This window comes from Onychostruthus taczanowskii, unplaced genomic scaffold (assembly GCF_017590055.1).
Source record: "Onychostruthus taczanowskii isolate IOZ18803 unplaced genomic scaffold, ASM1759005v1 scaffold2, whole genome shotgun sequence".
In the NCBI taxonomy this organism is placed as follows: Eukaryota; Metazoa; Chordata; class Aves; order Passeriformes; family Passeridae; genus Onychostruthus; species Onychostruthus taczanowskii.
The window spans coordinates 4535121-4550269 of NW_024499239.1; the positions used below are offsets into that span (position 1 = coordinate 4535121).

The window sequence follows — 15149 nt, forward strand, 5'->3', positions numbered from 1 at the left end:
AGACAAAACTGAACCTTGAACTGTTCAACCTCACATCACACAGGATAAAGGAAAGTTTTTCTAAGACTTTTACAAAAAATCTTTTCTATTCCATCTTTTGAAAGCTCAGTTAATGCAATTTTCATATTCCAATACAAATTTAATTGTTATTGGTAGGAAATTTGCATTTCACACTTACCTGCATATTCATAGAACCACTCTAAGCATCTCTTACTTGAAAAGACTTCTTCTTCCTCTGCTTTTATTCTAGTTGAATCGTATTTTCTATACATACTTAGAAAAAAGAAAGAGAAACAAGTAATTAATTCATCAACATTTTTTAAAAGCAATCTTTTAGTCAACAGCCACTTTATTCCTGTCCGTTACTTAACATTCTGTCCTCATATCCAGTCATTTGGAACACTGCTTAAGAATCAATGACACTAAATACTTGGTTTGCTCACTCTGTCATACTTCCAGCGATTCATAATCATTACCCATGTAAATGACCTTCACCTCAAATGAATATAGTTTAGTTCAAATTCAACCCCAAACTGTTCTGTAAAAGTTCACAGTAAGGCCTTGCCTTACACCACCAGTTACCACAGTCAACTGATGGGCTGCAATCCAGCTGTGGATCTATGGCCAGAGTAATTCCATGTCCCAGTCAACACGTGTCCTACCTCCAAGTGCACTTTGAATTATTAACTAAAAAAAACTGCAAACACTCTTTTTGCTGCCTCAAAAAGATTCTGCAAAAGGCATGAAGGCCAAAAGAGACAAGACCTACACTTACATTATTCTAAAGCCAGTAAGTTCATAAGGCGAAAGAACCACGGGAAAAAAAGGCTGAAAATCCTCATGGACAACACCTCAAGGAACGTCATTCATCATGGAACAGAGAACCATCTGAAAATCTGGCCCCTTCCCCCAGAGACTACCAGCAGAGTAATGCTCTTCTCCTTCAACAAGAAGTGTAAGGAATTTTAAGTACACTAAGGAAACAAATCTAGTATCTGAAACACCTAAAGCACAGAAAACATGACAATGTGAAGGGTCACTCCCCCAGTTAGAGCTTCTGAAACAGGCACAGTATCATTTGTGCCTGCTAGAGGAAAGAGACTCAGCAGTCCAAGTAGCTATCCAATGCTGCATATGCATTCTCTGATCCATTTCCACCACTCTTCAGAGCTTGGGCTCAGAAAGGCTGAAAAGAGCAACAAATAAACGGTTCAGTCTAGAGGAGATAGCCAAGAACAGCTCTGTCTGTAAGTGTTCCAAACATGCAGAGTTTCCTCTCACAATGTCAAATCCTGATGGGGGAAGACAATGAAGCAGCTAACTGGTTCAAGGAGAATTTTGAAACCATTTGAATCAAGAAATTAATTTTGATCTGATTTCATCACTGTTTCGTCCTTCTAGAAAGACATATAAAAGACACCAAGATTTATGAGCTTAGAAGACACTGATCCCACTATCCTCCACCTAGCTCAGCTATCAGCTCTGAGGGAGAGTAGCTAGAAGTTAACAGCACACACAGATCATTCTGACAGGAATTCAAAGAAATACTTCATGTTTACTGTCATAGCTCCTTTAAAGCAGCTAACCTTTAGAAAAGTAATACTAGTCAGAACAAAATGATAAATTGCTAATTAGAAGACAAATACAAATGAGGCTCTTAAGAAATTTCGCATGAAAAACTGACACTGTACTGAAACACACTGATCTACAACAAACTGGAACACTGCATAGAAATGTCAGCCATATGTGTTCCAAACACATATTCATATACTCACAATTTTAGATTTGGGGTTTTTCATTTTGAAAACACTCTTTTCCTATTTGAATTATCTATTTTGCATAAGCTTTACTGAAGCTGCTAAGGAAAAGGCTGACAGCATCGCTCAGTAAGAGCAATCCAGAAGGTATACATCTGAGGTGGAATAATTTTTTTTAAAAAGGTCTGATAGCATACTTGCAAACTGAACTGTGATTATGAAAGACCTATCCAATAATTTTTAGGCTACTCTGAATTCAGAGCAATCAAGACAAAGAAAGGAGGCATTGTGCCACTTTGGCAAAAGTCTTAATTATTCAGTATCCCCTCTTTTGTCACAAACAAATGTGACAAACACCAAGTAGAATACCAACTTGGAAACTGTAGCAGGAGCCAGTCAACATCTTTATTCTCTTTATTCAAGAAGTCTGTAAGAGTACTGCTGGGATTGAGGACATGGCAAAGCTAACAAGGTTCACAAAGAAAGGTATTTCTCACAAGACTCAATGCTTTTTCTTACAAAGGGATGATAACCCATTGTCTTGCCCTGCTTGTTCATGTAAATCATCAACATGTTAAGCTGTCAGTATGCAAACAGTGCATTTAAGAAGGAACTCTCAAGAAACAGACTTATTGACAGAGTTATAAGTCATTCAGGTATTTTAGAAAAAAAAAGTTTCCTGCATCTACGAACAGCAGAGCTAAATACTGCAGCCTGAAAAAAGACATTGGTGCCAGCAGTATGTATAATAGGAATGGTGAGCAAGAACAGAAGAAAACAGCCCTTCTTATACATTCTCTGCATCTGCACATAGCAGAAGAATTTCAGACAACTGATATGAGATTGAAAGTCATTTGTGTTAAGGGCTAATGTCACAGTTCAGGAACTGCAGGAAATAGCAATAATAATAAATTAAGTCCATGTGCCCAACATATGGCAAAGTAACTCCAACGAAAATGCTCTTGCCTCAAACTTATGCTAGTTCAAAAAGCTCTATACCTGACCACTGGAGTTCAATTTTAGAGAAGCCAGAACTGATTACAGATAGTATAGCTTGTGCCAGTTCACAAGTTCAGAAAATAAAATCAAAAGGAATATAATCTTGAAATATCCCACTCTCTGCTATAAACTAATTCGTCAGACATGCATTAACAGTGCAGATGACACTGTATCATGTTTATAATGAAAACAGACTATGCACTGCCAGAATTAGAGATCTCATGTATAAAGACAAACCCTGTTCTTTCCCTGCTTACTCCAAACATTAAATGAGTTTCTCACCCCAGCCTAGCCAAGCCAACTATTTCTACTAGCAAGAGACTCCTAATCTCTTAAGTGCCTAGTGAAGCAAGATGAGTAGGGAGATGCAAACATGTAAGTAGACAAGTACCTAAGATTGCTCAGCCTAGGACAACTTGGTTCAATCTAGTGCCACAGAGTAAAGGTCTTTTCAAAGACTAAATCCTCTGAATTAATATGGATTTGATTATCTCAAGAATCATATTTACAGAAGAGAAAAACACAAACTTCCAGACACATCTGGCATCCATTTTATATCTTGCAGTATTCCTCATCTCTGTGGAATTTCTCAGTATATACTGAAAGATGATGTGCCTTGTCTTTGTTCTAATGACAGTATCTCTTGCTATGCAGAAAAATACACTGCCAGAGTGCACAGGGTAGATATCTGAATACTTTGGGAGTACCAAACATCTAATGAACAGTTCTCACAAACAGCAAGTCCTCAATGGCTCACAGCTTCATCAAGATGACCAGCACCAGTACTTTCAAACAGATGCACAACCCATTATGCCAACCAAGTTCTGCTTAGTAATTTGCCTCTATATTGGTAGTCTGTAAAAGGTAACTGTCAGTCACAGGAAGCTGCCAGGAAAGTGTCTGTCACACACCAGATAGGAAACAATACACTGCTCACAAAAACAAAACAAAACAAAACAAAACCAAAAAAAAAAAAACCAAAAAAAAAAAAAAAAAAAAAAGGTAAGAGGGTGATGGAGGGTGAGAGGGGGCAAGGTACAGGCAGAAAGTAAAAAAACTCAAAAAGATGCCTTTCCTAAAGGAAGAGCAAATGAATATACCTAGCACTTTTGGTACTAGAATTTGCACACTGTCAAAGAATGCTGGCACCAAAACAGGACTGCTAAAGGGCATCTTCTCCATCATCAGTTAGAAAGGTGCATGCACAGTTTTATCCCAGAGTGTCTGCTATACTCATCACTACCAGACAATACCAAACTCAGAACCTTTGCTTTTAGAATTACCCTTCCATTTCTGACTCGTTACGTGATATCCATCAGGAACAGCAAGAAAAAAAAGGTATTACCTAGAGGCATAATATAAATAATGTAAATAATTATGTATTTTCCTCTCAGAGGAAACACACATAGGTACAATAACTCAGAAAAATCTCCACTTGAAAAATAGCTTTTTTTTTAGTTTAGTATGACACTGTCAGTTCAGTGACAGCAATATGCAAGTTATTTGTAACAAATATCCCGTAAGGAGCATTTAGGTTTTTCTTTTTTATTATCTATTTCTAACAGTCATTTTGTCAGCTAGAAAGAGGAAAGAATGTGGGACAGGGCAGGGCAAAAGCAACATGAGATAACCTGTCTAAATTTTGTAAAAGTGATTTCAGTTACTTAACCACATCAAAATGTAATCATTTTCTCAGAGAGGCTTTCACTTCTATCATGACCTAATAACTGACTCATAACATCCATGTTCAAATTTATATTTGAAATATTCATGTGAGGTAGGGAATTGTAATATACCAGCAAAAAAGGTAAGACAATAGGAAGTTATATAGGCAAGCAAAAAAAAAAAAAAAAAAAAATTAAAAAAATTAAACTGTATGCCTAGGCATTTCATGCTTTGTGGGAACTTTAAACACATGTTCCACATCTTTTCCAGATTATTTTCTTCTCTTCCTAACTGATTTGGTGGGAAAACAAAATCATGAAAATTCCATCCAGCTATAATGGGGTGACTAGGCATGTGACTGTAAAAGTTGATGGCTGCTGCCAGCTGAAAGAACAAGGTAAGGGCAATTCTCTTCAACTCCCTGCAGTCTTCAAAGCTGGGTTATCTGCTGCTCTGAGCATGTTTCACTTGTACTGGAGTTGGTTAAAGCTCCAGCCACAGCCCCTCCCACTGCACTAACTCTGGGCAGTGTAGCTCCAGAACACTCAAACCAAGATCAGTGAAAACATGGAGCTTAGGTCACACAGAACAGTCTCTTCATGGTAGAAGCTGGTAATAATCCATTGAGAAGGAAAAATAAAAAGGGAAGGGAAAAAAGCTATGCTTTATTATGGTAAGTCAAAAGCCTCTCATGGAGATCTACAGCCTAGTTATTTCAGATGGTCAATGCTTACTGAATGAAGACATCAAGATATTCACCAACAGAAGCTTTGTTTCTAAGCAAAAAGAACTCAGTCAAAATCTTTACTGAATTTTGCTTGAGTTTTGAACTAAGTAACTAATTGCTTCCAGATTTTTTTTTTTTCAAAACATGCCCATTTTTGATTGAAGAAGATGCCCTACACTACTTCCATTAATACTAATTAATTTAAAATTTTGGCTGAGAATTTTCATCAATGCAGCACAATGAAAGTATTTTAATAAAGCCTTATCTATTCACTCACAATTATGATTCTAGCAATAGTTTCATTAAAACTGTAGTAGAAAGAAGGGTGGGAGAAGAGATGTTTTGCAATTTGCAAGACATGACAAAAAACAGTTTAAAGCAACCCCCAGGACTAACTTGACTTTCAAGTTTTATGAATGAATATACCTTATCTCCCCTTGTTTAAATACTTACAATCATTTCTAAACTGTTAAATGTATGGAACTTTATCAGGCTTACTTAATGAGCAGTATATGCAACAACACACATGCTGATAGTCACGTGTCCAGTTTAAGTGAAGTGTGCTGAAAAGCTATAGAAAAAGGAAAAATTGTACTTGTGTGTACCTGAAAACGCCTAATTCAAGGAAAATATCTACACACCTATGACAGCTGGGAATACAGGTGGTCTGCAAACCAGTTAGTAAACAACAGCAGAACAAAAACCAAACCAACTCTCAACACTAAAGGTTTTGAAAACTTTGGAAGTTAGTACACCTTATGTTAATGACACTGTGTTTTCAAAAACTGCATTTTTCCACTACAGAATATGGAATTTACTATTCAATACAGAAAACCTGCTTTTCATGTTAGTAGGCCCTTTTGTGGTTCCTACACACATATGGGTAAATTCATTGAAAGCATTTATCTAATTGTTTGAAAACATCAATTTCAGGGAAGTATATAAATATTCATAGTTTTCATCCTCCTAAAGTGACAATACCCATTACTGCAAGGTTTTTGCCCTTAGTGTGATTCCAGAATAAGGAGTAGAAGAATTACATTTTAAATGAGACTGTCAAAACATAAGACATTATATTAAACAGCTAATTTTTTCCTATTTGGCTAGATATTGTGTAACAGATAAGCAGCATAAAACGATTACCCAGTGAGGACTATCATTTTACCTATCAAGTATCTTTACATGAATCTTGCTCTACCTTTCTGAAGATGCTTAGCATAGTGATGGAAGAACAATGTACAGAAAATGCAATTTTAACTCCAATTTGAGAATACTCTATACTGTACAGCTTTAAGTACAATAAAGTCAAGACTTTGACACTGAGATAAAAATAAAAACTAAGTCTTCAAGTCATTATGTTCAAGCTAGCACATGCTCAACTGTTTACTTCCAACAGTTATTCTTTAAGGTAAGATAACTCCTAGTGTTATCTATAAAGCACTGAGTTTTTATTATACATCATCTGGTATGAAAATTCACTCTCACTGAAACTCCGCATTCATGCATGGTTCATGGTGATGCTATGAACACCAATTAAGAGAATTCAAGTTCTTATTACGTAAGGGTGGAATACTAATGAACATGCTTGGAGTCTTCTATAACCAGTTTATGGACTAGATCAGTATTTCCAAATAATTTCACAACTAGATTTGTTCCTATAAATGCTTTTCTTCAATTGCCTGTGCATTCCACTAGTGCTTCTGAGATGAGGCTGTATTCCTACCAGCCTGAAATTAAGGGTGTAACACATGTTTAAGTTTATGACTTTAAGAGTCTTAAGAAACTATCTTCTCTTTCAGCATAGAGACCTGCTGAAAGAAACTTTATGGAAGAAGGCACATCTAAAAATATTCCCATCAGATTTGAAGAGATTATAAGAATGAGTAAAAAATAGTGAAGACTGAAAATATCACCCAACAAAACACTCCATTACAGATTTTAAAACCCCACATTTTTCTGTTGGACAAACCAGAAAAAAATCATCAACCTTCAGTCTCAGCTGCAGTGCAAACACCATTAATGATGACATCCCTTGAAAGTCTTTGGACTACTACCCAATATTTTCACACTGTGAACAAACAGGACACTTTCAATTACTGAATTTGTTAATGTTGACCCTATAAGCACGTCACTGTAGCTGAGAAACACACAAAAATTTATGTCATTCCATTAAGTATTTGAAGTGACAAATGTCTCCTTTTAGGAAGCAGAGGCTCTTCTGGAGAGGACTGTGTAGCTCTTCAGACACTGAGTGCCTTTCTTCACTTAATACAGAATCCACACAAACTAATGTCCTGTGCAGGCTTATCCTGAGTTACTAGAATGCATCTTCTAGGAAGTCTGTCTCTAAAACAGAAGCTCAGAACTGGGCCTAGGAGCCCCTTATTCTGTAAACTGGTATTCCACTATACTGTCTTTACTGTATATAGCATTATCTGCACACAATGTAAGCAGAACTGGCTTTGCCAACTAGGTATGCTACAGCACACTGCTGTAGAGTTTCCTGATTTCAGACCAATTTCTGCTCAACTGAGATGTCTGATCCAAAAACTAAACTTGACAGGTATGAACTCCACCTGACAAAACAAGCATGGAAGTCAGAGACTGCTTTTTGACTAACCTGTTCACAGAAGATTACAGGGGTAAAAATCCTTCCTTGAAAGAAAATACAGCTTCAAGACCAGGCTGAATGTGCAGCAAATAATTTCATATTGCCAGACATGCTGAAATAAAAAACTGTTTTCTTGGAGACCAAAACAAACAAAACACTCTGAGATGCAGAGAAAGCTCAAAAACCTTTACAGGAAGTCAGTCAGATAAAAACTGGAACCACATCAGAAGATATTACCCCATGGTTCACAACTAGAAGATCTGGTTTCTCCTCCAATTCTGAAAGCAGGCTGAGATCTTCCTTTCAATAGACTTACATGGCAGTAAAATGAAGATTAGATCCATTAGGTATAAACTGAGAGGTAGATATAAAAAAAAATCCTTCAAATTACATTTGCAACAAGCCCTTAAAACTATTAAATATCTAGTATTCAGAGAGCAAAAATCAGGTTTTTATAATTTTCTTATGTAATTACACAAATCAGTATTTCTTACTTACAGGCAAGCTTAATTTTTAGGGGGCTGTTTTCTATCATCAGTGTCCTGGCTAACATAGGTAGAGTTCAGTTTTATGAACCTCTCTATATTCTAGGAAGAGTCTGTCCTTGTATTGCTTCCACATTGTATGTCTATCTTTGAATAAGCCGTAATGCCCTCTATCAACTATTTAGCTTTTATATTTCATTACTTATGAAAAGCAACAAAAAATACTAAGATCATGAACTGCTTTTTTGTTCTAGTTAGTGTTACAAAGCAATGAAAGAGTTGAAATTTCTTTCTTCTGCATCAACAGATTATTTAATAAATTCCAGTGCAGTTACAGTTGTGCAACCCTATTAAACACAATGGAGTTATAAGGGCATGACCAGAGGCTTAATTTGGCTACCAGTATTCTTCTTATTCATGCTAGAGTATAAAAAGGAGAGAACCCAGCCTGATTTCAGGCTGACAGTTCGGAGAAAAATGCCTCTTTTAACTTCCCTGAAGGTACTTGCTATGGAAGCATGAGTTTTCTGAGACATCAGTAACACATAATAGAGCTCAAATTCTACTGACTGATGCAGTGCCAAGCAAACTTTCTAGTTGTATACGCCACTTTTCAACATCAGAACAGTCCTGCATCTATCATTCAGCAGTGTGCAGTTCTATACAGCCTCAAGTTCTGAATTTAGTCCTCAAAAACAGTTATTCTTGCACATGGAGAGCACATTCAATAGTTTCTGAATGACTCAACACACTACACATGCTGAAAATCCAACACTTGCAGAGGTCTCAGCTATCCAATACCTTATGCCAAAAGAGTATACTGTTCATGCACTCTCTTGAACCTATTTGGCTTCTGCTGTCCAGTGAGAAGCCCCTCAATAACCGCTGAACCACTGGCTCTCACCTTACCTGGGCAATGTCCCCTTATATGTTCAGAGTCAAACCACAACATAAAATCCTGCTAGTCTCTCCCTGTTAAGAGCTGAGTGGACTATAACTACATTCACTTTTTTGACAGGCTAGAGATTGATAACGGCCAATCCAGACCTTATGCATGTATATGAGAAAATAGTACTGTGTTCTTAGAGGCTGTTTTTGAACAAACAAGTACACATTTTGACAGCTGGCAACTAGAGCAAGAAGTTCCCTACATGCTTCTTGTACATCTAGAGAAAGGTGAGATGCAAACTGAACCTACATATACTTATCAATATTCCACAGTTCAATCACCAGCTATGGTTCCACATTGAGAAACCAAGTAAATTTCACTATTATTTTCATTAGTATTTAAACACATGATATATCAGCTATTCAACTTTAGATATCCCATCAGTCTTAGCTCATGGTAAGATGACATACCCATCATGTCTACTTTTCTTAGCAGATAAATCATCTCCTGCTGCAGGTCTCCTCTTTTTCCTTGGAGGCATCACTTTACTAAAGCAGTCTGATGAACTGCAAGACCGAAGACTTCCTACAGAGGGAATTAAAAACACCAGCACAAAGAAATGAAACTGTTGCAGACCAGTTAAACTGTGTCCACTAATAGGCATATTACAAAGGGAAGGGAAGGAAGTTAGGGGATTAAAAAAATTAGAAAAGAAATGGTCTCCTTTCAATAGCATAATCCTTCTCACTTTTACATGGTATTCTATGACCACATTTCCATTAAGGTCCAAAGTCCTATATCGAAATGTACAGTAGCACTAGCATTACTTCAGTCTAACAGCAGTCAAGAACTGGCACTATCCTGAAGAAGTATTTAGGTCCTCAAAAAGTCATTCTTATTTTTAGTCTTTTATTCAAATCACAAGTTCTAAGAGCGGATCATTGCTTTTTGAAATACAGATGTGAGTGAACACCTACCTCTAGAAAGCAGAACCCTTTCTTTTCAAGCCCCAAGTTTTTTGCGATAGAGAGCAAGAGGTAGGAAAGGTTTTGTTTGCTCTTTGGTGAGAGGTCTTTTTCCAGCTTTTTTGGGAGGCTTTTTGTTTTGTTGGGATGGGAAGAGACATTTAGCAACCACCAGGATAAAAAAATAGGTGGCTGGCTGGATTATTTGGACTGAACAGTTCTCAAAAAATGAGGGCCCCCAAGCAGGAAATAGCCAATTCCAGACACTGATGCCAATCAGGTGGCAGTCTTTCCATCCCCTTCTCTCAGCTACATACTCCTATGTCTCTGGCAACTCTTCCATGTGCCAATCCAGCTCACCAAACCTGTAGATAATTAACCAAGGAAAAAAGAATAACAACTTTCTGTACATTAGCACAAGAAAGAGCACCGGACCAGCCCTTTTGACCACAGGAAGGCATTAAATTGCTTTGGCTGTCTCATGAAAACAGTAGGCTAACACTCCAGGCATAATTTTGTCCTGCTTTCACATGCTGAAGACCACACTGACACCTGAGAAAGGCATGTGTAAGAGCAGCTCAAAGAGCTATCACAGCTCTAAGTATTACACAGAGAACTTGAAAAGAAAAGGAAGACAGAAGTGAGGTATAAAAATCCAGACATAAAGCGATGCCAAAGAAATTTGCAAGAAAACATGAAGAAATCCAGCATTCCTAAGCTATCTTCTCTTTGCTACAACAGCACCCAAGTTTAGCTATGCTCAATGACGATGCCCACAAAATCTTTTATCTCACATCACAGCACAGAAGCAAGCAATAAAACTTTGACTGCTTTTTGACACCAAGGGAACAGACTGAAATCAGAGGCCCAATTCCCAACAAATACTGACAGCAATCTTTTGCTTACCTATTCTTCGAATCTTTGAAAGGCTCTCTCCTGTTATAGCAGAAACACAAGTAAGGAACCTTAGAGCCTCACAGGCTTTGCTACACGTACATTATTTCAAACATGCATGGAAATGCTAACCCATAAGAAAGCACATATTTCTCCAGTATCATGTTCATATTTTTCTAGTATCATGTAAGATATTCAACCAAATTTTAACACCAAGATGAACTAATCTGGTTTCAACTAATAAAGCTTTTACACTAAGTATGCCTTCTTTGGTCTAACCTTTATATTAATTTGTATCTATTAAGAAGAAAATTAATCTCTCTACTTCAAGAAATACTCTCCAATTCAAAAAATTCTTCCTACGTATTCTTTTTTTTTAACCCTAAAACTCCCTCCTCATTATTGTCCCAGAAGAGTATGGCCATACACTGTCTTTTTGAAAGAGAATTAACAGCACTGTCAATTCAAATTACAATTTAAATTAACATCAAAAAATTTGCAAGTATTATGCTCCATAAACTATTACCACCAAAAAAAATCATAATGGCTGTGTCAGAAGAACATACTTCTAGAAGCACTGTCTAGAATGCATTACAAAAGGAAATTAGTAATTCCTAATTACAATAGTATTTATTTTCTTCTCAACAATTTCAGATATACTTTAAACAGGTAAGCCAGAGACCATAAAAAACTCAGAGTACACCCAAGGCATTTTGCAAATTAAACAAACTAAGGAACCTGACCTGCTGAATGCCACTTGTTCCATCTGATTATGCCTGCACATTAATCATACTCAAAAACTCTACTCCCATAAGTTATTGAATCTGTGATACTTCATCTTTCAAATCAAATTTCTAAAGACTTTGCCAGTAAGTATTTTTGAAAGCCTACACAGACTAAAAACACTTAAGATGACAGCAGAACTCAACAGATGGCTAGAAAGAGCCAACAGACTTAAGACACACACTGAACTTAATAAATGAAAATGTGATAGTAAACACCTCTTTTTGGTAAATATGCATTTACTTAAGTATAATCTGTAGCTATTTCATTCCTTTGAGAGCAAACTGATTGCTTTTAAGTGGCTTTCTGTTAAAAAAGCAAAAATCCATTTGTGATGGATGCTGGTAGAATGTAAGGAAAAAAACACACATCCCCCTCACCCCCTACAAATCTGTCCAATTTACTGATCAATTGATTGTGAAAAGAAATATGCAAGGCCTCTGTGAAAAAAGCAGCAGAGCAAAAGATAAATAAAAAATAATAAAATAAAGCAGTTACAGAACAGAGAAATCATTTTGTCAGACCTGCAACCCCATACAAACCAAAGAATTTAACTCAAGAATTCCAGCTTGGACTCTTTGCCTCCTTGAATGATAGAATGTTTTTAAGAAGATTGATGAACTTGTTTTAAAGGCTTAAACTGATCACAATTCACTACACCCCAATTTCTCCAATGACTCCTATGAAAAACATGTATCCTTTTTGGTTTGAATGTATCTAGTTGCAGCTCTCAAAGGCACAGAAAAAGGAAGAAAAGAGACAGCTCAGAAATTGGTAGGTGGCTATTAAATGCACACACACACTGCGCTCACACATTGACAGCACACAGACACCGGGTGGACAAACATATCGTAAATGCTTTCCAAGACTTAACATCTTAGTAACTGAGGTTTGGAGCAAGTCTTCACTAGACTTTAGCTGTTGAATAATCTCTAAACTACTAAAAAACACAGTGTAAGTATTTTACTTTCAAAGCATTTCTTTTGTTACTTAAATTGGTGTGCTACATTTGAAGGGCAGTTATAATTTCTCTGTAACAGGAGCAGAGTATTTATTTCATTTTCATGGAAAGCTAAAAATTATCAGTTTGGTTTTTTTTTACTTTGAACTCCTGCAATTTCTCAATTCACAATACAGCTCACTAAATAGCAATATTAACCCTTCCTACATAGAGCTTTCTAATTCTAAATGTAATTTTAGGTCTAGCAGTGCACAACTGATTTCTTTTCCCAAAGGTCTGACCATCTGCAAACAAACATGCAGCCACCTCTTACTACATGCAAATTTGACAGAATTTTACTTACCAAGTGCAGCTTTGCTGATGTGATTATCTTCAAAGTTTCTCACTCCTAGGCCTCAGCTCAAGATTGGCAGAATCCTCCTAGTTCTCACTGGTTTTTTGACACTTGAAGCTAGCATTTGCAAGGTAGAGCTCCAAATGCCTACTGAATAGACCACCACTAGCCAAAAGCCTGTTCAGTTTAAATGCTGTTTGCCAAACATCCTGTTGAATACTTCCAAATTTACAGGAGACAAAGCTTTCAAAGCGAAGTATGAATTCAAGAGCTAAAATTCACCCTAGGAAATTTGAAACAACATATAAAATAAAACCCACAAGGGAAGGACAGTCCTAGAATAGCAACAAAACCAGAGAAACAAAAGAAAAAAAGAAGCCAATAAAGAAGAGGAACTCTACAAGCTGTGTCCCTACAGAAATTTACAGGCATGGAATTTCCACCTTCTCCAGCTAAATCCTGTGAGGAATCCTGCTCTTCTGATGCTTCAGTAGAAGGATGCTTCACAGGAAAACTAATTAGAAACTGTGCATGCTAAAGCAATTGGGAAGATATAGCTGATCACTTCATAATGAAACAAAATGACCACAAATGCACTTATCAATCATCAGTTTTCAGACACAAGATGAGAAAGCAAAGATACTCATCAAAACATTAAACAACTTGCAATCCTGCTGCAAAAGGAAAACTCATCTTCTCTGTCTTGAATTCCACACTACAGAATTGCTCCGGACTCAAGAAGGGTTTCGTCTCCAATCTAACAAAAGAAAAAACCAGCAGAGGCAAAAGCAATTTCTCTCCCCCAAAGACTGATGAACAGCAATGAAGCCTTCTTGTTCTTGAATGGATAACCTCACTGTTTTAAACAAGCCAGGTGACAACAAGAAGCATACTTTTAAAGACTTTTTAGTCTGGATAAGTAACTCACAATTTAATTACCAAATCACGGTAAGATATTAACAAGCTGCTAGATTTGTAGTTATGACATAAAAGCAGCTTATTTCAAACGTGAGTTTTCCAAGTCAATGCATATACATACTAATAGAAAAAGAAATTGTTTACAGAATCAGAATGCCTGCTGTTCTTACACCTCCAAACAGGTGAAAAGGCAAAGCCCATGACACATTTGAAGTCTATCTCATTTTTTAGACAGATATGCATACTGAATGATAGCGCATGAGACTGCAATCATTGTAGGAGACTGGAATTTTGAAACAAGATCCATCTTAGCTCTCAAATCACTGAAGGAATTTTGAAACTGCCACTTCCCTGTAGTTTTTGATGTTTTAAGGGCTGGTTTCAGAAAGGAAATCTGGCAAATACTTATAAAAGATACAATTTCCTTCAAGTAATTTAGATGTCCAAGACATTTTTTGTTAGCTTAGCAATAACTGCTTTGAAGTAAATGTGATATGCATTTAAAAGTTAATACTCTTATTAATAAATATTAACCTAAAACTAAGATTTTTTAATAGCTTTTAGAAATCCCAATCAAATTTAGATACATGTACATTGAGTCATCCCAAAAACAAAGTCCACAGCATAATGACAATAACCCAGATAATTATGGCAGAAAATGAACAGCAATCTTTAAGAATAAGGCTTGGGCCAGAAGATTTAGTGTTAAAATAATCTCAGAACTATAAAAAACCTTGACATGGGTTTGGCAACACTCAAACCTTTTGCAACAGCTCTTAGTCTGACTTTGAAATGAGTTCTAGACACAGCATCTCAAATTCACAGCACCTATATGGTTCTATAAATTGTGCAACAAAATTAATAGGTTTTGACAACTTCTTACTGGAAAACAGAAGTTTCACAAGTTTAGGCACAATGAAATCAAACAATTTTCAGAAGTAACTCTATAGATTTATGTGAGTCTTTCCAAGTAAGATGTTTCACAAGTGTTAAGTTCCACACAAACCAGAAACAGAAGACCTCACTGTACTACACTCACGATGGCCAAAATAGCTCCTTGCATGTGTGTTTGTCCTCATATGAGTCAAATCAAACACACATTTCAACTGAACATGCCTGGAACTTATGCAAACATCTGGGCTTCATCTCTTCCTATAAGGA

At 36.6% G+C, this 15149-nt stretch overlaps 1 protein-coding gene across 8 annotated transcripts in view; it reads right to left on the bottom strand.

Moving 5' to 3' along the window:
• The window catches only part of DCUN1D4 (defective in cullin neddylation 1 domain containing 4), a 41610-nt gene that overhangs the window by 13992 nt on the left and 12469 nt on the right, over positions 1-15149 (bottom strand). For 3 of the 8 annotated variants that reach the window (XM_041402775.1, XM_041402776.1, XM_041402778.1), the window contains 2 exons: positions 9604-9718; positions 179-273 (listed from right to left, as the gene is read on the bottom strand). In XM_041402775.1, coding sequence (XP_041258709.1) covers positions 179-273; positions 9604-9718 — 210 coding nt within the window. Of the gene's footprint in view, positions 1-178; positions 274-9603; positions 9719-11004; positions 11035-15149 lie in introns of all 8 variants that reach the window. The other 5 variants (XM_041402780.1, XM_041402779.1, XM_041402781.1 and 2 more) reach the window with 2 other exon arrangements.